This window comes from Anas platyrhynchos, chromosome 3 (assembly GCF_047663525.1).
Source record: "Anas platyrhynchos isolate ZD024472 breed Pekin duck chromosome 3, IASCAAS_PekinDuck_T2T, whole genome shotgun sequence".
Taxonomy (NCBI): Eukaryota; Metazoa; Chordata; class Aves; order Anseriformes; family Anatidae; genus Anas; species Anas platyrhynchos.
Window position 1 is genome coordinate 119,843,722 of NC_092589.1, and position 22,137 is coordinate 119,865,858.

Here is a 22,137-nt window from a genome sequence, read left to right on the forward strand (position 1 = left end):
GTAGGCGTGCTGGGGGAATCGCAGAGCAGTGATTCAGACCAACCTAGAAATTCTGTGATTCAATGCCCAGCTCATCTTCGGTGCCATTTGGTGGCCACAAAACAAGGTGCCCTCCTGTGGCGGATATGCCCAGCTCCTGTTCTCAGCATCAGTCTTGCTCAGGTTACAAACCACAGGAAACCTCAGTGTGAGCGTTCCCTGAACTGGGCAGCTCCTTAATTAACAGCACTGGGCGGTTACTCACAGCCACGACCACAAAACAGGGGGTACAGCCCTAGAACAGGTGATCCATTGAAATTACTCATGGAGAAGTAGCAATTTACACGGAGAGACCAAAACCAATGTGGTAGAGGACTGACTACGAGCCAAGCGCTTTATCTCATTAATACAGCAGTCAGAGAAGCCCTAACGAGCTCTCCTTATGGAAGCAGCAGATGTGATGCCCACCGGGGCTGGAACGCCTCTCAGGGTTATTCCTCAAATCTGAGATCCTTTCATGCTTGTGCACTTGTTGGTGTGTGAACCTTCAACCCCTGAAGGCACCATATTTATGGCAAGATCTAGCAACTTGGCTACATAGTAGACTAATCACTGACTTGTGGTGGTGATGGATTAGTATCAATCCAGTTACTGTAACAAAGTGCTGCTATTTCACTGAAAACAGTAAACGTTGGGCACCCCACACAAAGGATCTTACTGCTTACTGCCCCATGCACGGCTCCGGTTGTGCTGGTGCAGGGCTGAGGTAGGGATCGCCCTGATTCGTGCTGCAGCCAGCAGCTGAGAGCTCGCTGCGAGCTCAGACAGCTCAGTTGGGGCATGGCCGTGTTCTGACTTGTCTGCTTTTGCAAGGCAAGCCGGGTGGCACTGGGAAAACTTTTCCACCACCACCCAGCCTCCTCCTCCTCCTCCCAGGGCGCTTTTGTGAGCAGTCAGGGTGAGCACCACACGGGATGAGGCGTGGTGGAAGCGGGCTGTGATGCGTGGAGGGAAGGGCTGCGCAGTGAAGCAATGCCTGTTTGCTCCGTGCACCTTGGAGCCCCGTGGCCACGTCCCCACGCAGCCCCAGTTCTCCCCAAGTTGTTCCTGGAAACTCAGCATCAATTGTTAAAGGGCTTGTTAAGAGATTTAATCGCTTGCACAGGGCTTAGTGCTGACCCTGGCACGTGCTGCAGGGCAGAGCAGAGCAGGGCAGGCAGCCTGGAGCAAGGCCAGGAGCAGAGCCTGATGCCTGAGAGATGGATGCTGCTGCAGGGAGCGGCTTCATTGCAAAGGCTGCACCTTGTCAATGAGCTGCTGGCGTGGCAGGAGCAGGGCACAAAGCCCTTTGAGGAGCCCTGCCTGCCCTGGGGAGGCTACGGAGTGATGGAGAGGCTGGTAGGATGTGCTGCTCCCCTGCCCCATCACCTTTCACATCCCTGTCCTGAGCTGCAGAAGGGAGAGAAAAAAAAAAAAAAGAAAAAAAAAAGACAAACACCCTTAAAAGGCTTGGAAAATTTCATTCTTTATTGAACTGTAATAGTTTTTCGTTCATTTTAAACACAATAAATACTTCAGTAATAGCATTTAAGAGACGAATCCAAACTCACTTCAGTACCTAAACTCCCAGCCTGAGGACGGCTCCAGGGAAGGAATCGGGGTCCTGGGGCCCGCAGCCATGCCAGGGCTGCTCATGGGCAGGCAGGTTGGGCTGAGGGACCCCCACCAAAACCAGCACCCACTTCAACTACAAGCTCGAGGGACAGAAGCAGGCCAGGCTCCCTGCACGAGGGGGAGAGGAAGATTTTGATCCGTGGGGGGAACTCCTCCTGCGCCTCAAGCAAGTGCTGCACACTAAGCAAAAAGGGACAGCTGGAAACGAGACAGCTTTGGGGAATTTCCTACACGTTTTGGGGTACAAAAGCCCTGTGCCCGGTTGTGCCATAAACTAAGGGAGCAGAGCTTCAGCTACAGCTCCTGCGTGCACACAAAGCAGCTGTGCTCTCGGGTCTGTGTATACACACAAATCTCTGCTACTTTCCCAAAGGCTTCCCAGGTCTATCCCACGCAGGCACAGATGCTCCCAGAGGAGGGGATTTTAGGGGTCTTGCTAGAACTGACTGGCTCTTCAGAGGCACAGATCAAAGCTGCTCTCAGATTACAAACTGCACGTACTCCCCGCACCCAGAGTAACACCAGGCCAGCTCTAAAGTATGTTTTCAGGGCATTAGAAGCTCACACTTGCAGCATCCTGCACCCCTGGCCCTGGCTGCATTGGGTGCCTGACGTTTGCAAGGAGAGGCTGCTGCTGAGCCATGCAATGACCCCCACGGGACAGCCGGAGCCAACTGCGGCACAGTCACTGAGGGGAAGGAATGAGCTAAAACCACAGCGCTCACATCCATGATTTCCAGGCAGTGATTGCAGCTATAAAACATTTCTTAGTGTGAACACTGCTTTAATGCAAACTCCAGGAGGCCACAACACCCGCACGCCAGCCCCAGCCGAGGAATTCCTGCGCTAGGTCCCTGGGATGGTGCAGAGGCAGGAGCTGGGACACGAAGCCACACAACTGAGATAAAAAGCCTGCGTTAACCCAGTCTGCCAGGCTGTCCCAGCCAGGTGAGCCCGGCACCAGCCTGCTAACATGTCCCAGCTCCCCACTTCACCATGAACAGTGACCGACCACAGCAAGGAGCAGGAGCAGCACTGGGACCTGCCTGGAGCCCGACGGTCCTGAGGGTCCTGAAGGACTGCACCCTCCCTGAACGTGTTTTTTCACCCCCAGTAATACTCTGGATTGAGATAAAGTGTGCAAAATAGATTTAGGGAAGCACCTACCAGTCCTGTTACCAACTCAGCAGGTCCACCAGTAATTAATAAACTATGATCAACTCTATCCCTGCAAGAAGCGACAGCACAAACCATGAGGACTGGCCCCGGGCAGGCCTGAGGACACAGCCCAGCCAGCAAGGGGAGCAACCAGCACCATAACACACCCTCAGATGTAGTTAGCAAGGAATAAATTTATTTTTAAGACTTCAAACCATTATTATTAATAAATAATTTGTTTCTCAGCATGCCCTACCCCACCACGGCGAGACGGTTTGGTCTTTCTGCTCAAGTGTTTCTGTTCCCCCAGAAGCTGGGGTCAGAAATCACCCACGTTACAACAGCCCAGACAGAAACCCACCCAGCTTCACAGCAGCACGAGTCAGAACCGGAGTCGGGTGCCCACCGAGACCAGGTCTGCTCTCCCCTCGCTTTGCCACGAGCCTGGCAGCACTAGAGAGGAGCGAGCCTACTTTCCAGCACTGATTTAAGATTTATTTAAGATTTAAGCAGGTATTTTTCTAGCTTCAAGGTGCAATAAATTAAGGCACCAAAAATCCAGGACTCTTCACAGATAAAGCCTGTGCAGATAGGAAGTGGTTCCAGTTTTTAAGAGACATCTTTTTTTCCTACAGCACAAGTATTTGCAGGATTGTAGAGAGGAAGTCCTGCTTCCACATGTTTGTAGCTTTACAAAGGCTTTTTTTCAGGGCATACTCTTACGGGCTGCAAAAATCCACCAGCTCACAGCCAAGCAAGACAAGAGACAAACCGTGTAGTAAGGAGACAAAGCGACACCCCGAGGTTTAAGATCAGACATCCCCTGGCAGCACTGGTGAGCCCAGTCCTTGGGTCCAGCTATGGGAAGAGCCAGGACAACACAAGCTCGGGACCCTACAGCTCAGCTGAAGGGCTGAGGGAACAGCTCAGTTGTTCCCTAGTCCTGCAGACATCTAACTAGAAAATAAATCATCTAACTGCTGCTTTTGCCAGTGCTGCTAGCAGAGCTTTGCTACCTGAACGGGCCCCCCAAGTAAGAGCTGTGTTCCATTTCAGAGAGTCCCTGTAATTTATCTCCCTTCATAAATGAATTTAATTAAACAGCCAGAGTCAAAGATTCAAGCACAGCCCAACTCCTTTGCACACTTAATTTTTTTTTTCTGTACAATATCAGTAAAATATATAGAGTAAGCTACTTTATTAAATAAATTCTGAAGACCATTTGCCCCCTCTCCCGGATCAGACACCGCTCGCAGACACGTGGCTGTACAGACACACGGACAGACAGACGAGCAGCCGAGCCCTCCGGTGGTGCCAGCCCGAACGCCGCAGCCGACCCCACGCAGGACGTACCGTGACCGAGAGACCCCAATTCCACCCACGGCACCACGCAGAGCAGCGGACACTGCGAGCTGCCTCAGGATTTCAAGTCTCAGTCTGCATGACAATGATTCAAATTTACAAAAAAAAAAAAAAAAAGCAAACAAAAAAAAATGCCAAATCATTAAATAGTAGTTACAGCTTGAAGGTTTCCTAAAGCAGGAGGAGGAGGCTTCACCTGCGGAAGGAAAATGCCGTGACCAAGCTTCCAAGACCCACAATAATCAGTGTGTAAGAGACTTTGTTCCCATGGTAATTACATATGCACAATCTGCTGTGCTTGTCCACTTCCGGATGCAGCCTTTCCAGAACCTGGGTTTAAGCTACACTCTTCATTCAAGCACAGGTCTTCATTAAATAAAAGTGAACAGAAAAGAAAATCAGCATTCAGTCTTCACCACCCCACTCAATTAACTCAATTACAGTAATGTTTAAAAAAAAATCAATGCAAACATCTTCTACAAATGGACAGTAAACAAATATATCCCTGGATGAGACACACAGCCGCCGGGGACAGCGGTTTGGAAAACAAAGTGGTATTTGGGAAGGATCCCACCACACACGCGCCTGTGAGCTTTCTGAAAGTGCACACGCAACCAACACGACATTATTAAGGTGCTTCTCCGAGCTGTGGATTTGCTGCTGCTGGTGGGCTGGTGGGAAGGGCAGGCTGAGCCCGGCTGCACTGCCACAGAAGACGAGGCTCGGGCAGCACGCAGCGACCCAGCAGAGCCGACCTGGAGCAGCCAGTTCATACCAGCAGGAATTGGGGGGTTTGGCTCTGTGTTACAGAGGCTGGTGTGAGCCACGTCTCACTGCTGGTCAGGGCCCACGTGCCAGCCCACAGAGAACATTGAGATGTGGTCCCAGGTGCCCACTGCTCAGGCAGGGGCTGGGGAAGCTGCCTCCCCACTTCTACATCCAATTGAGCCCTGATTCCTAAGCCCCCCACCTAAGTAGAATATTACTACAAGTGTTGTGTGTTTACTTCTGCTTTAAAAAAAAGGTGCAAGTATTTGCCCAAATGAATGAGTGCAGGAAGGCAGGACAGAATGTGGGAGAACTGTCACCGTTTGCTCCTTAAGTACCGGCCCGGGAGAAGGGCTAACAGGATTAGGGACAGACAGGAACGCTTGACCACCAGGATGTTCCCTTGACCTCGCAGAAATCAGCTGCTACGTTGGTTCTGGTGATGGGTCAAGGTGCTTTGCTCAGGTAAAGCCATCTGCATCCCCAACCAGCTTTATCTGAGCAAGCGCTGGGGTTTGAGGTTTTACTGGGAACATTCAGCTGGTCTAAAATACAGTAATAGTGACCTGAAAGGCTACCCTCCTCGTCCAGTTTCACCCAAAACCGTAGGCTTGTGTTCGCTGAACAGCAGCAGAGGCTGTCCCGTACCAGTCCCAACCTGGCTGCACCAGATACCGCGCATACTTTGCCCTGATGTCTGTCCAGAGGATAGGTTTAGATCCGTGGTGATGGTTGAAGTATTTACAGGTATTTGCAGCAGTTATTTACAGTACTTCTGCAGACTGCAAGCTGATTTTCTCTTCCTCCACTCCTAGTCAATCCGGCGTGGGCTTCTTTAGCGAGAAGGGTCGTATATTGAAGTGCCTGCTCAGCTGGCTCACCTGGGGACAAGGCAGGCAACAGGAGAGGGTCAGCAAGGCGCAGGGGGACAAGGAGAAAAGCAGGCAGAGAGCCCAACCTGTTCCCTGCACGGCTGACAGAGCCCTGCAACCTCCTTGCACCCACTTTCCCCATCACTGTCCCAGCCAGTTGCTCCCCCCGACGCAGCAGAGCTGGACTGCAGCATCTGCCCAGCATTGCCCCACTTCTCCCAGCACACCAGGGAGGGCAGATTTCTCCTGCCCCCTCCCTGGATGGTTTTATGCAGCCAGGCTTTACAACAGCTGAATTAGAGCAGAAGCAAGAGCCAAGCCTGTCCAGGAGCAGGCTTGCCTCCATCCTACCCTCATACAGGGGATTCAGAAACACCCTGCCCCAAGCACAGGCACTCGTGTTTTTACTCTGCAGCACTTCTTCTTGGCCCTTCAGAGCAATATTATTAATATTTACCTTCAATTAATTTGATAATCTCGGATAACCACAGGAAAAGTTGTTCCCTGAGTCCGTTTCCAATTAAAACTGGGGGTCGAGTACTTTGCACTGGCACAGGAAGGCAGCAGTGAGGAGCGTGCCCAATGCCAGGTTTGGGTAATCGGGTGCCTTTTACAGCAGAATGAGGAAGCCAGCTTTCACCACCTCTTGTGAAGCAATGAGAAAACCACGAAGGACCGAGAGCTGCACCAGCAAAAGGCTCTTTCAGGTGCTCACAGAGCCCCGTTAGCCTGGGAAGCACCACTTCTACGTGCCTGGCAGCCAGCAGAGGTGCAGAGACACAGAGGATAAAACGGATGGTGGGGCACTGCAGATCCACCAGCGAGCAGTGCTGAGCAACACCAGGTGCTGAGCAGGGCAGCAAGCTGTGGCACAGCATCTAGTCCACACCAGCGTTCCCAAGTTCTGAATATTGGGGATTACATCCCAGTCACTGCCCTAAAAGTTCTGCACCTCAGGATCAGTAAAGGCGCTTCTGTCCTGGGAGGGGAGGCTGCAGAAGGGCCCTGGGAAGGCTGGAAGAGGGGCAACACAAATTCAAGGGAGCAGAGCACTGGAAAACTCCCTGACTGATGGGCAGGCCTGGGCAGAGAGGATTACACCGTCTCCTCTCGGTCTCCCATCTCCAGCTATGACTCCAAGACCAAATTTATTTAAGCTTCTTAGCTATTCAAATCCTTCTCGCATAGAAGCCTCATTACACTAATTGGAAAGACAAGACAACCTGGGTATTACTTCCTCGCTGTAATTACAGCTCAAACTTGACTCTGGAGGCTCCACATTAGCGCCGGGGCTCCCGGGGGACAGGGCTTCCCAAGGAGGGTTTACACACGTGGCAGCAGCCAGCTCTGCAGGGAACATCTGGGCCCTTGCCCTACTTCTTCCTGAGCAGCTTCCCAGGGCATTTCTAACTGGACTTGGTCTCCTCTGAGTTTGTTTTCTCTCTTAATCAAAGCTCAGGCAGAGTTTGCAGAGAGTGAGGGGAGCAAACCCAGCTCCCTGCCCCAGGAGCAGGGAGGAGGCAGGCAGCTGCAGTGCAAGGGACGCTTCCCCAGCACAGGGCACGTCAGTAGGGTCGCAGATTAACCACTGACAGCAAATTGTTTGACACTAGGACTCCCAAACCAGGCTCTCCTTCCCAACGTGCAGACACCACAGCCACTGCTGTGAGCATCTCCAGGAGTGCCTCCTGCTGCCCAGGGGTGCGAGTCATGCAGACTGGCTGACCTACAGGCTGGTCTCTAAGCTGCAGCCACAGCCATGAGTTAAAAACACAGCAGCAGAGACACGAGGACGTGTTTCAAACCCATCTCTGGCACAAGAACCCCAGAGAACATTGTGCAAGGCTCGTTTTAAACCCAACCAGCCTTCCAGAGCTTCCCACCTTTCCCATGGTCACGGCCAGCCCCACAGAGCTTGCAGCCCCAAGCTGTTTCTCTGTTTTTAAGCAGCAGCTCCCCAGCAGAGCCTGCAGCCGAGCCCAACGCCCACGTGCCCAGTTCACCTACCACGACCACGCCGTAGTGGATGTGTGCCAGGGTGAGGAAAGCAGTTAGCAGGTAGAGAAGAAGAGTTTCACTGTTGGGGGCGAAGCCGGACACCACCACGGAGAGCACCAGCGCTATGGGGAGCAGCATCCAGTTCAGAGGCTGGCAGCGTGTGCTGCTCATCTGACAAACGATCAGCTGGCACTGCGGGGAGAGAAAGCTGTCAGAGTTTGCAGCCAGCACGGGCTCTGCAAGCCCAGAACTGTTCACAGCGTGGAGCACGGTCACACAGGTACACAAACCGATTGCCTGCGCTTACAACTACCATCAGTTTCTCTGAGTTTCGCACTTGGGATCTGCCTTTGCATTACAATTCCTGTGAGACACACAGAGCAGAGCCCTGTGGTGCAGGTCACAGCCATCAAGGGCATGTTCAAAGGGAAAAGGAGTTCCCCTGAGCTGACCGAGCCTTACCAGCAGCATTCTGCACGATCAGCAGCACGGGCTGCTGGCAGAGCACGGACACAGATCTGATACAATAGGCACAAGTCCCTTTGGTAAGGTCTCAAGCAGGCACAGGTGCAACATGCAGCTAAATCAGGTTTGGACAACAGCTGCTGGCCCTCCAATTTTTAAGTTTACTCTCCGAAAAGAAACAAGAACTTCCTTGATATTAACAGTTTGCTACTGACACCACAGAGGATGCAAGGGTGTGAACACACTCACGTTAACTACGTCTCTCGTTTCGCAAGAGCTGAGAGCTGCAGCACAGATGCCTGTGACATTTGCAGACCACAAACCCTGTCTGCTTTCCTGCTCGTTCTTTTCAGTCACAGCAAAATATCAGAGCTGTCTCATGTTAAACCTTCACACCTCCCTTCCTTCCTCCCATTTGAACTGGCATTTTTCTTCACCCTGGAAGGCTGCATGCTTCCCAGGGGCTACACAGAAGCATAAAGCAAAAGCCACTCACGGAAATGTTTGCAAAGGCTGTTCCGACCATGAAATAGAAGAGCCTGGGATGGACCTCCAGGATGTCCATGGGTGACACGAAGATCCACGTGGTGCAAAGCACAAAGAGCAACACCGGGGACACCAGTGGCAGCATGATTTCGTACACAGAGTGGTGCTTCAAGGTGTTATTTTTATAGGCCCTGCAAGGCAAGCGGACAGAGAAATGAAAACTCCTGGAACCACAGCTGAGAAACACCTGGTCCCTGCCTCCAGATGTACCCCGTAAAATCTCACTGGCCATTCTGCCTCCCAAAACTGCCAACGCCAGTCATAAGCACAGTCACATGAGGATGATGCACACCTTAATTGTTAACCTAAAACCCAAGGAAGCCCTGAATGACAAAGGCACCTGCACTTCTGGGTTGTGAACAACTGGACAAGCCTGCATAAGCTGGGAGCCCTTCAGCAAGCCCCTGCTGAGCAGGCTGCACCCCACAACAGCGACCTTCGGATATTCAGAAGCTGCTTTGTCACCCTGAAAACACCCATCTGAAAGCTACTAGGGCAACCAGGTCATAAGAGGCTCTGGGGGTTCCTGCAAAGGTGCTAATGCAGGCAGGGAGAGTTAAAAACAGCAAAACTTACTTGTAGAAGTTGTACAGACTCATCGGCAGCGTCACGGTGAGGGCACAAGCTGGAAGAGAAAAGAGCCACGTTACTGCCCCGTGCAGAGGGAGGCCATCGCGTGCACCCCACGGAGGGGCAGATGGTTGGGCTCCAGTTTAAGCTGCTTGCAACTCAAAATAGCTCAGAGGTGCACCAAGAACAGCTCAGCAGGTTTAAAAGGAGGTGCTCAAGATTCTGGTTCAAGAGTTTGTAATTACAAGTTAAGGTCTGCTATTAATTAAGGACATTTCAATTTTAAAAAGTTTCATTCACGAGCCTGGTGTTATGCTTTAAACAGTTACTAAGTTTAATTACAATCCTGCTTTTAATGGGACCCAGGGTGAGTTCAAACCCCACAAGTGACATGGATGCACACAGCAGAGGTTTCAGTCCTCACAGTAAAGCCAATCTGCTGTTTCTCCCACCACGTGCAAGCATTTCCAGTTCCCATCGTGCAAAACTCTTGTGATTCAGCTTAACAAATGATATAAAAAACCTGAAAATCTAGACCTAAATGGGAAACATCGTTTGCTACACCCAAACCCATGGAAGTCCATCACAACTCCTTCCATGTTTATATAGCAGGAGGTATTTTAACAGACATGTAAGTATTCCTGCTTTTAATAACCTGACTCCCATTCGAATGCACAAATACACTGAGTGTACGCATCGTGCTCTACTTTCCACGAAGGCAAAGTGCATTTATTATTCATATCTTCAATTCTGTGGCTGCCAAAAGAAAGCTCAAAATATCCACCTGGGTAAATCTGATGCTTGCACTTCTCTTAATGTAACAATTCAAGACACACTGACTTGAAATTAAGCACTTACAATTAACTCCTAAAGAAAAGGGCATAGGTTAAGAAAATACAGTCGAGGAAGAAGTTCTGAATAAGCCAAATCACATCAAGCCACGCAGCTCCACCTGTGTTACTCCCCTCTTTGCAGGTACTTATTCTGCTGGAGAGAAGAGCCAGCTTTTCTGGAAGAAGGCTGCACACCCTTTTACTTAATTTTTGGACAAGTGCATGGAGGGCAGGACCCACAAAGGTGTTTTCCCCACCTAACATCGCTCCCTGCAGCAGCCCAAGGCTGCTGGCACAGCATTCTGGCTCCAGCTCCTGCTCCCTCAGCAGCTCTCCTCTGCCCGGGCTGGAGCCCAGCTCCAGGCGAGGAAGGATTTTGGGTCTGGCTGCACAGCCACCGTGCACCAGCCCCTTGGGATCAGCCTGAATAAGCCCGAAGGCACGAGCTCAGCGTGCTGCCTCCTCATCCTTCTGGCCACCACTGACCCAGACATGCTGCAGCAAGTCAGCTTCTCCAAATTAACTGCCCCGGGAGACCTGGCAAAGGGCAGGCTGCACGAACACCCTGCGTTAGTCAGCTGGGTGACAGCCCACGAGAGCCTTCATTACAGCAAACAGAACAGCGGCACAGAATAATTAGGACATTGGGTGTTGGGAAAAGAGGTTTGTGTTTAAAAGACAGGCTTCAACATGGAGTTTCTTACCAATAATCATTGTAGTGAATAGGTCTCTATATAAGAAATTAAACAGGAAAGGTGCATACCAGGCCTCAACTCCCACAATGGCCGTCACTATGTAGACGATGGAAATGGTCTGAAAGAAAGCAGAAGAGAAGCGGGTGTCAGCAGCACGGCCCCAGTCTGGCAGCACAACGCACGCCCGGGAGCTTCAGGGAACAGCAGCTGGGCTCTGGAGGTTTGTCCAGGGTCTCCTATCAGCCATCTGCTGAAGTTATTACAGGAAAAAAGCTAACAGGGAACACCTGGATTGTGATGGAAGCCCTGAAGGTGCACGGAGCACGCTGTGGGGTAGCTCAGCCCTCCAGCCCAACTTTCTTTTTCCATGGTCTGAAATTTCGGGCAGACCTGTGTGGTGCCAGGAGTTGGACTCCACGATCCTTATGGGTCCCCTCCAACTTGGGATGTTCTATGATTCTATGAATTCTGTGCTAGACAGAGGTCCAAAAGCACCCAGGTCAAGAAAATGCTTCTTGGGGAGGAGCTCAGAATATAGTCAGATGGGACCAGCTCCAGTCTCATTTTACCAGGAGAGATAATTATTGCAATTAATCACTCTCCTTCCAGCTTGTTGCATTTCCCACCCAGGATGTGATGCGAGTACGGTGCGCTGCTCAGTGCTGTGAGACTGCACCCTGGCTAGGACAGGCAGCTGCAAGCAATAAAGCTGAATTTTACTCATCCACACGGTTCTGATGGGCTCTTCAGAAGGTGTTTCCTGCAGGGAAGTCCTTAACGAGAAAAGGAAGTGCCAACATCCCAACCGGTCCATCACTGTTAACCTCAACATCAACTGCCTCATTACCCAGCCACAGGGGGGCACCTCCCAAGGAACCTTTGCTCCAGGCACAGTGATTAACATGTAAACTAGTCCCACAGCTGAACTTTGGCACGCATCCTGCTCGTGCATAAAGGCACCCCGAACTTCTAGGCTTGAATGTACCCGTGGGGTGTAACACAGGAAACTAATCAGAGCAAGCATTTAGGTACCAGGAGATACCCAGGACACACAGAGAGGAAACAAGGCGATATCTGTTCCTCAAGCCTTGTTTCTTGTAGGAAATCCAGCTGCAAAAGCTACTACGAACAGAAAAACCCACATAAACTTCCTTGGATTTAATATTTGTGCGAAGCTGAACCCTACCAACACATCTCTCAGCACACGGCTCCGAGCCCTGCTCTGCTCCATGCTGCTGGGACAAGGCTGGGGACAGCCACCCCAGAGAGGGTCTGATTTACAGGGGGCTGCACGGGCACCAGAGCTGCACCCCGGGCACGCCAGCCCTTTATCGAGCTCCTGCTGAAGCCGCTGCGGCGCGTACTTACCACCTGGCTGATGTCATATCCCCAGGGCAGGAAGAGAATCCCCGTGTTGTACTTCTCCCAGTGGGAGAGGATGAATGAAAACAAGACCACCCATAAGAGGAGGTAGAGCACGAAGACACTGACACCCGTGGAGCCCCGTCCAAAGGTGGAGTAAACTGTCACGACGAAGTACACGCACGCCCAGCTGTCCAGGCCGTGATCAAAGAGCTCCCCCAGGGGCGTGCTGGAGTTGGTCCGGCGGGCCTGTTTCCCATCAACGCCGTCTGGGAAGAGAGCAAGGAGAAACAGGGAGTTTTGACAGACATCTCCCGAAATGGGAAACTTTGCTGGGCACCCCTACACAGAGCAACGGGCCAGCCTGCAGCTGACAAGACGTGCAGCCAGCTCCCCCTGCCCTTATCCTTCAACTGCGAGCACGTCCCGCTCCCCACCTCCACCTGAGACTGAAAAATGCAACAGAGGGAAAGTCTGGCAAGAGTTTATTTGAAGCAAAGGACAGGATTTCACAGAGCACCTCAAAGCCAGGTCCAGCATCCTCCTTCCACGTCAGCCGCTCCGGGCCACCTTCCTCCCATGTGCTTTGCCAAGCAGTTCCTGGAACTGCTCTAGCAGCACGAGCAGCAATCAGAGCGGGCCGTGGCTGAGGCCCAGAATCAAAGATTTTTCAGCAGGCTCGGAGATAAGATGGCACGCAGCTGCAGCATGAACAGATGACCGAGACAAACCCCCCCCCCCCGCAGGCAGATAAACTCTTACCTAACGTGTAGGCAATGAAGTTGAGGAGACCCACAATGACCCACACTCCATTTGGAACGTGCTGGTGGTCAGGAGCTGCAGAGATCAGAAAGACCCAGGGGAGGACAGCTCAGTACACGCTCTCGGCGGGTTTATTTTGGCACAAGAGGCCCACCGAGACAAAGCACCCCCACAACTCAAACAGCGAAACAGATGCTGGGTCTCCAGGGAGAGGTGGCAGAGCTGTTTGTCCCACAGCTCCCCATGGAATAGGGTTACAGAGACAGGAATTCTAGGACTTTGCAAACCAGGACGTATTTGTCCTCTGTCCCCAGCTCCCCAGCCACAGGAGCCAAGAGCTGGTGATGGCAGCTAGCAACTGCAGCCCAAATGCAGGGCATGGAAGTGTGTGCGGATCAGGCACTCCTCCCGCACTGCTCAGAGCATCACCAGAGCCTCTTGGAGAAGTGGCTGCGCCCTGCCTCTGCTGCAGGCACGTGGGGAATTCCCTCCCAGTCTCCAGACCTCGTCCCTGCCAATTGAAACCGAGTTCCTCCTTAATAACCTCTCCTCCTCCGCTGGTGCTGTCTCGGCAGCCAGCCAGCTTAGCTGCAACTCGGGGAGCCCAAAGCTGCATCTCAAAAAAAGCAGGGAGCTGCTTCTTGGTGGCAGCCTCGCATGAGGATGCAGAGGGCTCCTACAGGGAGCAACAACGCCCCAAAATGTGTCCTTTGTGCATTGGGATGGTGCCTTGCAGCAGCAGGTGGAGAGCATAAAGTCACCAAACCAGCCAGCCACGAAGGCACAAGCTTCTGGAGGCCTCACCAGCAAAATTAAACTTTCTCTTTCCAAGCAGAAGACCCGTAACAGGAACATAAAAGGGTCCCAGAGCCTAAGCTTTGCCATCCCTTTGGCAGAGCTCAACTTTTTGAACATCTGATGTCCTGTCCTGGGGATTTTTGGGCTCCTGTGAACTGTCAGCTTTTCTTCCTAGGGCTCACGGACCAAAGCACAGCCCAAATCTTAGCTGTGCTCACGTCACCCAAGCTTTTGAAAGCTTTTCATACTGGTAACGGTGCTCATCTACCTATCAGTGAAGGTTATACCAAAAAAAAATTAAAATATTTTTCTCACTTAACTGTACTTTCCACTTAAGTGTACTTTGATGATTGGCCGGGTTTTAGGACAACTAGATGAACTGTTCTGAGCAGCCTAAACCAAACCTGGCAGGGGGAGAGGGAGAAAAAAATACAGAAAGGAAGCTATTGGTAAGTGACTGAGAGTTACCATGCTGCGTTAAGATTTTCCCTAGGACACTCCCACAAGCAAGGAGATGACTGAACTGATTCAGGAACAGGCGGACACGGGAACTGTTTAAAAAGTGTAAAGCTGTGCACATCCTCATGTTATGCAAAATGGTGAAATGGAGAATGAGGACTTTGCTTTTGTTAGCTTGAACGTGGTGCCAGCATGTTTCTGCAAGAGGGCAATTAATTAGCTGGGATGCAAATAAAGAGGCTCCGCTTGCTGCCTTCAGAAAGCAGAGTTCCCCACGTTACCCTTTTCCCACACTTTCTGTTTCAAAAGGAGGGCACTCGCTCTTGTCCTCTGCCAAGGCAGAGCTGAATCCCACTCGACTTTGACTGTTTTGTCCTCTGCCTGCACGCAGCTGGCCAGGAGCAAACGCACCCAGCAGCTGGAGGGAAGGTGTCACCTGGCCAAATCCTCATCGAGAAGCCCGGTGACTTCAGGCCCTCGGCTCCATCCCTCCTGTGGTGCAGCCAGCTGCCCGGCAGGGCCCCGACTGCAGGGGCTCACCTCCGAGCACCAGAAGGCACAGGAGAGGAGGTGACACATCCAAACAGAAGAAGGCAGCCTTACCAGAAGCATAAAAGTCAGGGTCGAAGTATGCCATGAGGAAGAAGTTGAAGACAAGCAGCAGGAAGCCAGAAAACGTTATCAGATTTGGGGCCAGCCAGGTAGGGAAGATCTATGGGAGAGCAGCAAAAGAAGACATGAACTCATTAGAATATTTAACGAGGACCACGCGCTGCTCCCGGCCACAGCAGAGAGCTGGTTACAGTCGTCTGGGTGCTGGACAGCACTGCCCAGGTGCATCCAACACCGTGGGGCTGCGCGAAGCTTTGGGCTGCGATGCAGTGAGCTCGGGGCAGCCGCCAGCTGGAAGGCTGTGCCCTTTGTAATTAGTCACACCGCAAACGAAGCGGGTCTGTTCAGCCAAGCAGGGCCCTGCAGCTGACACTTCTGAGCAGAAGACATGGCGGTGACCGGCGTTTCGCTGTCCTGCTCGGGGCAGGACGGGGTCTCACCTTCACTATCGTGTTCCAGAAGGGATGCATGACGTACAGGGACAGGGGGTTGCTGTCCACCGCGCTGTACTGTGAACGAGAGGGGAAACAAAAGTCAAAACACAACAGTCAGGGCTCCAGGACCTCGTGCAGGAAGCCGGAGATCCTCAACATCAAGCTTTCCCTGTGGGCACCTGCCACCAATCTTTGCATCGCACGAACACTCGAGCCAGGAACGGGCTCACACCAGGGACGGCGCTGAGCAATCCCAAAAGCGCCTGCCAGCTCCAGCAACGCCAGCCACCAGCCCACAAACAGCTCCTGGGCTCACCACGGAGGTTTTTGGAAGGTTCCCTTCACGGGACAGGCAGAGGAGACCTCCGTGGGCAGCACAGGGAGCGTTTTTGGCCAGCCAGAGGAATTGCAGCTGCATCGGTGACAGCTTGATGCACCCTGCCCTGCCTGCCTGCCCCAGCTCTCAGAGCCACGCAGCTCTCCCGGAGGAGCAGGACCAGGGACCTCCTGGGCCCCCCTAAAACAGGAGACAGGTCACCAACAGGGTGCTGGTGTGGTTCAGAATAACCCACTGGGATCGCAGCTCTGCGCCACTCACCTCCTGTTGCTTGGAAGAGACCTTCCCCTTCCAAAAAGACAGAATTTGTTTCTGAGCAAGACCTTCAGCCCCCTCCCTCGTCCTGCAGATACCCCAAAACGCCACAGACACCACCCCACATCCACGAGCATCCCCGAATCCCACACGCCCTGCTGCAGGGCAAGCAGCAGAGGATGATTTATTTGGCAGCGAGGAGAAGAGGGGTGCAGACCCCAGCTCTGGAAGGAGACGTGGGGCTCCCGGCAGAAGGCTCCTCTCCACCACAAAGCCAAGATTCCTGCAGAGGGAAGGGGGAAGCAGGAGATCTTACCCCTCACCCCAAAGCTTTCTGATCCTCAGAGGTGGCTGAGGATATCCCGATATCCTTACCCTGGGAACCCTGTGGGAGCTGCAGCGCAGCACCACAACCCCGAGCTGGAGGCCGTGCAAGACGAGGCCTCAGCCCCGAGGAATTTCCATCCCAGCTTAATTCAGCGGCGGAGGACAGAACGCCGAACGCCTTACGAGATAATAGGCTTTGGAGTAACCACCAGATAGGGGAGGAGGAGGGCTGCAGGCCCATTAAATCTCATTATCCCCGTCACGGCCTCGAACGAGGGAACAAATGCCACACCAGGAGCGAGGCAGGGGAAGCCCCCTGTAGTTTGTCTGCCGGGGCGGTGCCCTGGGGAAAGTCCTTAAAAAATCTCCTTAAAAAAACCCTACCAGGATGAGGGGCCCTCCGTCCAGCTCCGCTGCCCCCCATCTCCAGCCCCTGCTGGGTGACGTTTCCAAAAGCAGCTGCTCCTACGCCCAAAAAAAAGCCGTAAATAGGCAATTTGATGGATCTCAGCGTAATTTACACTCGGAAACTCTTTACCTGGACACGTGAGCTTGCGCAGGCTCTTGGCACAGCTGATGAGCACGGTCCTGGGGAAGGGGCAGCACGTGCACACCCCGTACCTAACACGGCACTGATAAAGGCAGCAGGGAGCCCGGTGCTCTGGTGCTAAGCCAGAGCCCATCAGTGGGGTCACGCTGCGTGCACCGAGGGCACCCACGGCAGCCTTCAGCCTCCCTCCTCATACGAAGAAGCCAGCTGGGGGGTTTCTGAGGGGTACTCAGCGCCAGCACGGCCTGCAAGGGACAACTTGGTGCCACCACGCCACTGAGCTGCCTGCCATCGTTTTGGGGTTTAGAGACACGAGCGGCTTGCAGAGCTTACACCCAACGTTCAGCACCAAACCAGGACGTTTCCGCAGGATCCAATTACGTGCGCGAGGAAGAAAACGCAGATTTACAGCCCAGATTCCACTAATAGCTTTCCCAGGCAGAAAAACACCGCGGCTTTTCAGTAATCCCATTAGCGGGAGGCAGCAGCAGACAGCACCGTGCTGTGCAGGCGCCCCGGCCTCAAACACCCGGAGGGGGCTGGGGGAGCCCCGAGGCAGGAGCAAGGCAGCGTGCGCTCGACACAGCGGCCCCAGAACATCCAGGAGGCTGTTTCCTACAATCCCCCTTCGGTACGAGGGGGGCAGCTTGCCCCACGGGGGCTGAGGCGAGGCAGCGAGCCCGGCAGGCCCCAGGACCCGCAGCCGAGCCGTGCCAGGGCAAACAAACCCCCCCTGCACTATGCCCGTGCTCTGCTGCCACGCTTTAAGGGCGTTCAGTGCCACCGACCTGTTTGTTTTCCCCGAGGTCACTTCTCTGCTGGCACCAGGAGGGAGCACAGGGGCAGCGAGGAGCGTGCAGGGAAGGGTGCGAGGGGCGGCCGGCGGCAGGGAGGACGCATGGGGCAGCGGGACGCTGGGGAGGAGGTGCTCGAGGTGCCCCCCAGCCTCGCTGCCTGCCCCATTTCCCTCCTCTCACCCGTTTTCACATGTTGCTGATGTCCACGAGCAGGGCTGAAGCCCCTCTGCTGTGAGAGGAGCTGCCGTGGTGAGCAGAAGCCTCGTCCAGCTCCCCAAACCACAAAGCCGAGGCTCCTTGCTCCTCTGGAGCGGGAATTGCAGGATCAGAGCAGGGATAGGGGAGGGAAAAAAGGCAGAAATAGAAGTGCACGAACAGGAACCTGACAGAACAGCCTTGTGACAACCAAACAAAGCTTTTACGCTCATCTACAGCCCGCCTGGGAGCTGGAGGGGAGGGCTGCAGGGCCCAGAGGGGGATTGGCCCCGAGCAGGCAGCTCTGCGAGCCCGCTCCTGGTGCCGAGTTTCAAGATGTGACCTGAAAGAGACAAAACTTTTTTTTTTTTCCCCCCCAAAAAAACCCATAACCCTCCGGCTCTGTTTGCAGACAGGAGGAACGAGGGCTAGAGGAGGTTCACAGCTACGAGAACCAGGCAGTGACTTTTTGGATGGAGCTCCTCGCAGCCACGATCCGACACGCAGCAACGAACAAAGCAGCAGGATTTCAGTGCCACGAAGTAAACCCGAGATGGGCTGACCCTCCCTTGGGTTTCTCCTACCCCACAGCGGAAGGGAAAGCTTCTCACGGCAGAGTTTGGGCCTCCCTGGGAAGCTGCAAGCCCTCTGCCCTGCCGTCACCTCCCTCTGCGTCCCCGCAGCCACGACTCGGGACGAGATGCACAAGATGCACCCGTCCATCCCAGCAGGCTCTGGAGGAAGGTGCATGCCAATACCTCAGATTTTTGGAGCAAAAACGCCAAGTAAAAGACAGAGCTTTTGGTTTTGTTTGCTTTAAAGGCAACCTGAAGAGCAAAACACTACTAAGAAGCGGCTCTGCTTTCCCACCCCTCTGTTACACGCATCCAGGAGGAAGGCACCCGGCTCCAGGAGCCGTCCCGTCCCTCTCTATCGGGACAAAGGACGCAGAGGGATGCGGGTGGCAGGCGGCTGAGCAAAGCTGGGAGGGCTCCTGCTGCAGGATGAGGCAAGGAGCCTGCTACCTGCACCCCTCGCACCCAGTTCACACCTTGAACAGGACTGCAGTGGTGCTTGAGCATAGAAGGCCTCATGTGCGGCTGGGAACGGCGATGCCACTGCAGCCACGACAGCTGGGTGGTTTTCACCCAAGAGGGGGCTTTCAGACAGGCAAGGGATGCTCTGAGCTGGGCTGAGGTTTCAGCTCCTCAATTTCCCTGCAGAACAGGAGAAAAAGAAGGAAGCAGCTCCACCTCACAGCTGCTCACCTGGAAGTATTGAAGGCCAGGAGGATGCTGAGCTTACGGCTCCCTGTGCAAGCGGCGCCTTGGGAAGGAGATGTTTAAAGGCAGGCGCACGCGGGAGCCTCAGAGCAATTAGGGAGCCCTTGGGGAAGGAGTTAAGTGATTCAGGAACAGGGCTCAAAGGCTTCTCCTCCTCCACACCCTTCCCAGGAAGGGCCCTGCAGGAGAAGACAAGCGGTTTGCCCGGGGGGGGTGAGGACCGGCCTTTTTGTAGCCTCAAGCCTCCCATCCGGGTCGCTATCATCAAAAATCTCCCCGCCAGCTGCGGTGTTGTTCTGAAGAGCCTGCTCGCCAGAGCAAGCCCCGCGGAGATCTTTTTAGGGCTCGTATTCCCAGACGAGCCTCTGCGAGGCTGCCAGGACAGCCGCCAGCCACCTGCTTCCCGCAGCGCCACATCTGCAGCCCTGTTTGGAGGCTGCGGGGAAAAGGATTTCCTCCTGGGAGAGGGGGCACCCTCTTTTTTGGGGGCAGAGGACACCGCACGGGACTGGTGCTCCCTTCCAGCTGCTCCCCGGCCTCAGCCCTGCAAACACGTGAAAACCACAAGGGCTTCGTTTCAGTGCCCACGCAGGTAAGGAGACAAAGAGCCTCTCACGAGAGCCACCACCGAGCGCGCTGCTTCCCGCCGCCCCCGCACCGCTGCTGCTAGACACGGCCCCAGAAGGATTTTGGGGTGTGGCAGCTCTGAAAGGCACTTCCCAAACCCCAATTCCCTCTCCCCTCGCCGAGTTTGTGAGGTGAGACAGCGTCCTGCCCCACCTTTGGACCCGAGCAGGCCACGTGGCGCTGCCGCAGCTCGGTGCCAGCGCCCTGCTCCGCTGGCGCTCCCCCCAGACCGTTGCCCCCGGGGCATCGCCTCCCTGCGCGGGGAGCCAAGGTCCAGCAGCAGCTCGCCAGGTGAGGATTACACCAGGTAGCCCCGTGGCAAGAGCCTCGTGCGCAGCTTTTATCACCTGAGAGCTTCCTCTGCTCCTCCTGCAGCAGCTGGATGAGAGCTGCGCCCTGGGCACCACGCAGCGGAGGCGCAAAACTCGCATGAGGGCGAGAGAAGAGAAAGGAAGAGGAGGAGCAGGCGCCTCCGTGAGCGTCCCGCACCCATTTTCTCCCCTGGCCACAGTTTTCTAGGAGGAGGTTGCCCAGGAGCCTGCCAGAAATAGATTTGGAGATGGGATTTTTAAGCAGCAGCTCGTGATTTCTGGCAGCCAGCCGCAAGGTCTGTGCTCCTGAACAGCGGAGCCGCGCTGCATCCCTCCCGGCACGGGGTGCTCAGCGCCCAACAACACCCAACAGAGCGCCTGCTTTGGGGTCTGATGGCTTTGGGGACGTGCTCCAGGCACAAAACACCTCCTCCAGGGCTGAACGCAGGCTGAGGGGATGAGGCAGAGGAAGCAGCACAGCAAAAGCTGAAAGAAACCTGCTGTTTTGCACCGTCACCTACCCGCACCCCAAAAGCAGCAGCCTCCTCGCTCCCTCTTTTGGGGCCACGCTGTGCCCTGCTGGAGTTTCCCGGGTCCCAGCATCAGTGGAGATGCTCCAGAAACGTGCTCCGTCACAGCCCCTATTGATTCGGGGAAACCACAGCCTCCTGAGCGCAGCTACTGCTGCCAGCACGACCGCAGGCCTGCCCCGGGGGCACGCGCCGCTGGCTGGGCTCCTGCCGGCCCCACGCTGCCTCCCAGTAAGGCCAGTAAGCGCAACTGGTGCTGCCAGTACGCGGCCAGCGCTGGAAGAACTGGGCAGGACCCAAGCTCCAGCTGCACGAAGCGTGGATAGAAAGCTGAGAGGGGCCTGGAGCAGCCTCCCTGCGAGGAGAGGAGGAGAGACCTGGGGAAAAGAGACCGAGAGGGGATCTCAGCAATGTGCATAAATACCTGAGGGGTGGGAGGCAGAGGGGTTTGGCCAACCTCTTTTCAGTGTTTTTTGGGGACAGGACAAGGGGTAATGGGCACGAAACGGAGCCCAGGCAGTTCCGCATCAACACGCAGAAAAACTTCTTCACGGTGAGGGTGCCGGAGCGCTGGGACAGGCTGCCCAGGTAGGCTGGGGGGTCTCCTCCTCTGGAGGTGCTCAAGGCCCGTCTGGACGCCTCCCCACAAAGACCAAGACCCCCCCCCTAAGGAGCAGAGCCCCCCCCCAGCACCAAGACACCCCCTGAAGCACCAGGACTCCTCCACAGCACCACGACCCTCCCTAGAGCACCAGGACCTGCCCCCCCTCCGGCACCACGAGGCCCCCCAAAGCACCAGGACCCCCCCCCAAGCACCAGGACCCCCCCCCAACACTGCACCAGGATCCCCTCCCATGACCCACGGCACTACGACCTGCCCCCCCCTCAGAGCACCAGGACCCCTGGCACCAAAACCTGACTCCCCCCCAATAACCATGACACCCCCACTAAGGACAAGGACCCCTTTCCAGCACCACGACCCCCCCCACCCCCCAGCACCAGGACTCCCAGCATCAAGACCTGACCCCCTTCCGATAACCAAGACCCCCTCCCAAGCACCGGGACCCCACCCCATAAGGACGAGGACCCCTCCCCCGAGCACCGGGACCCTAAGCACCAGGACCTGACCCCCCTCCCCCAGCACCAGGACCCCTGGCATCAAGACCAGACCCCCTCCCAAGCACCGGGACCCCCTCCCCAAGCACCGGGACCCCCTCCCCAAGCACCGGGACCCCCTCCCCAAGCACCGGGACCCCCTCCCCAAGCACCGGGACCCCCTCCCCAAGCACCGGGACCCCCCCCCCACTGCACCAGGGCCCCCGGCACCAGGCCCCGACCCCCCCCCTCCCCCCAAACCCCCCCCCCAGGCACCGGGCCGACACCCCCCGGCACCACGACCCCCTCCCACACCCAGCAGACCCCCCCCGCGGCCCCTCACCTTGTACTTGCCGAAGCCGGCCAGCTGCTCTCCCGTCACGTACCCCATGGCGTCCCCCCCCCCCCCAGCACCGCGCCCGCCGCCCCACGGCGCCTCCCGCCGCCGCCTCGGCCCACCGGGCGTGCCCGTGACGTCACCGC

The 22,137-nt window shown here is 55.1% G+C and overlaps 1 protein-coding gene across 3 annotated transcripts; it reads right to left on the minus strand.

Moving 5' to 3' along the window:
• Nucleotides 1–1,479: 1,479 nt before the first annotated feature.
• SELENOI (selenoprotein I) lies at nt 1,480–22,137 on the minus strand. Of its 3 annotated transcripts, none has more exons than XM_027455502.3 (10): nt 21,998–22,137; nt 15,354–15,422; nt 14,905–15,013; nt 13,045–13,119; nt 12,289–12,551; nt 10,930–11,038; nt 9,399–9,447; nt 8,773–8,953; nt 7,821–8,003; nt 1,480–5,822 (listed from the first exon to the last, which is right to left on the minus strand). In XM_027455502.3, exons 1-10 carry the CDS (start codon nt 22,043–22,045, stop codon nt 5,706–5,708), a joined length of 1,203 nt encoding a protein of 400 aa, XP_027311303.1. In that variant the 5' UTR covers nt 22,046–22,137; the 3' UTR covers nt 1,480–5,705. The 3 variants fall into 3 exon arrangements, with proteins under 3 accessions (XP_027311303.1, XP_071892745.1, XP_071892746.1); XM_072036644.1 differs by having other exon boundaries at nt 5,709–5,822; XM_072036645.1 differs by lacking the exons at nt 1,480–5,822; nt 7,821–8,003; nt 8,773–8,953; ... (4 more) ...; nt 14,905–15,013; nt 15,354–15,422 and adding exons at nt 16,809–20,256; nt 20,551–20,936.

Excerpts from the sequence above, each read along its gene's own strand:
- SELENOI (XM_072036644.1), bottom strand. The coding sequence starts at position 22,045 with ATGGGGTACGTGACGGGAGAGCAGCTGGCCGGCTTCGGCAAGTACAAG. Across the intron at positions 15,014-15,353 it reads TCTGGAACACGATAGTGAAG|ATCTTCCCTACCTGGCTGGC; the intron begins GTGAGACCCCGT and ends GCTCTCCCATAG. Across the intron at positions 5,823-7,820 it reads TCCACTACGGCGTGGTCGTG|GTGAGCCAGCTGAGCAGGCA; the intron begins GTAGGTGAACTG and ends CCTTGTCCCCAG.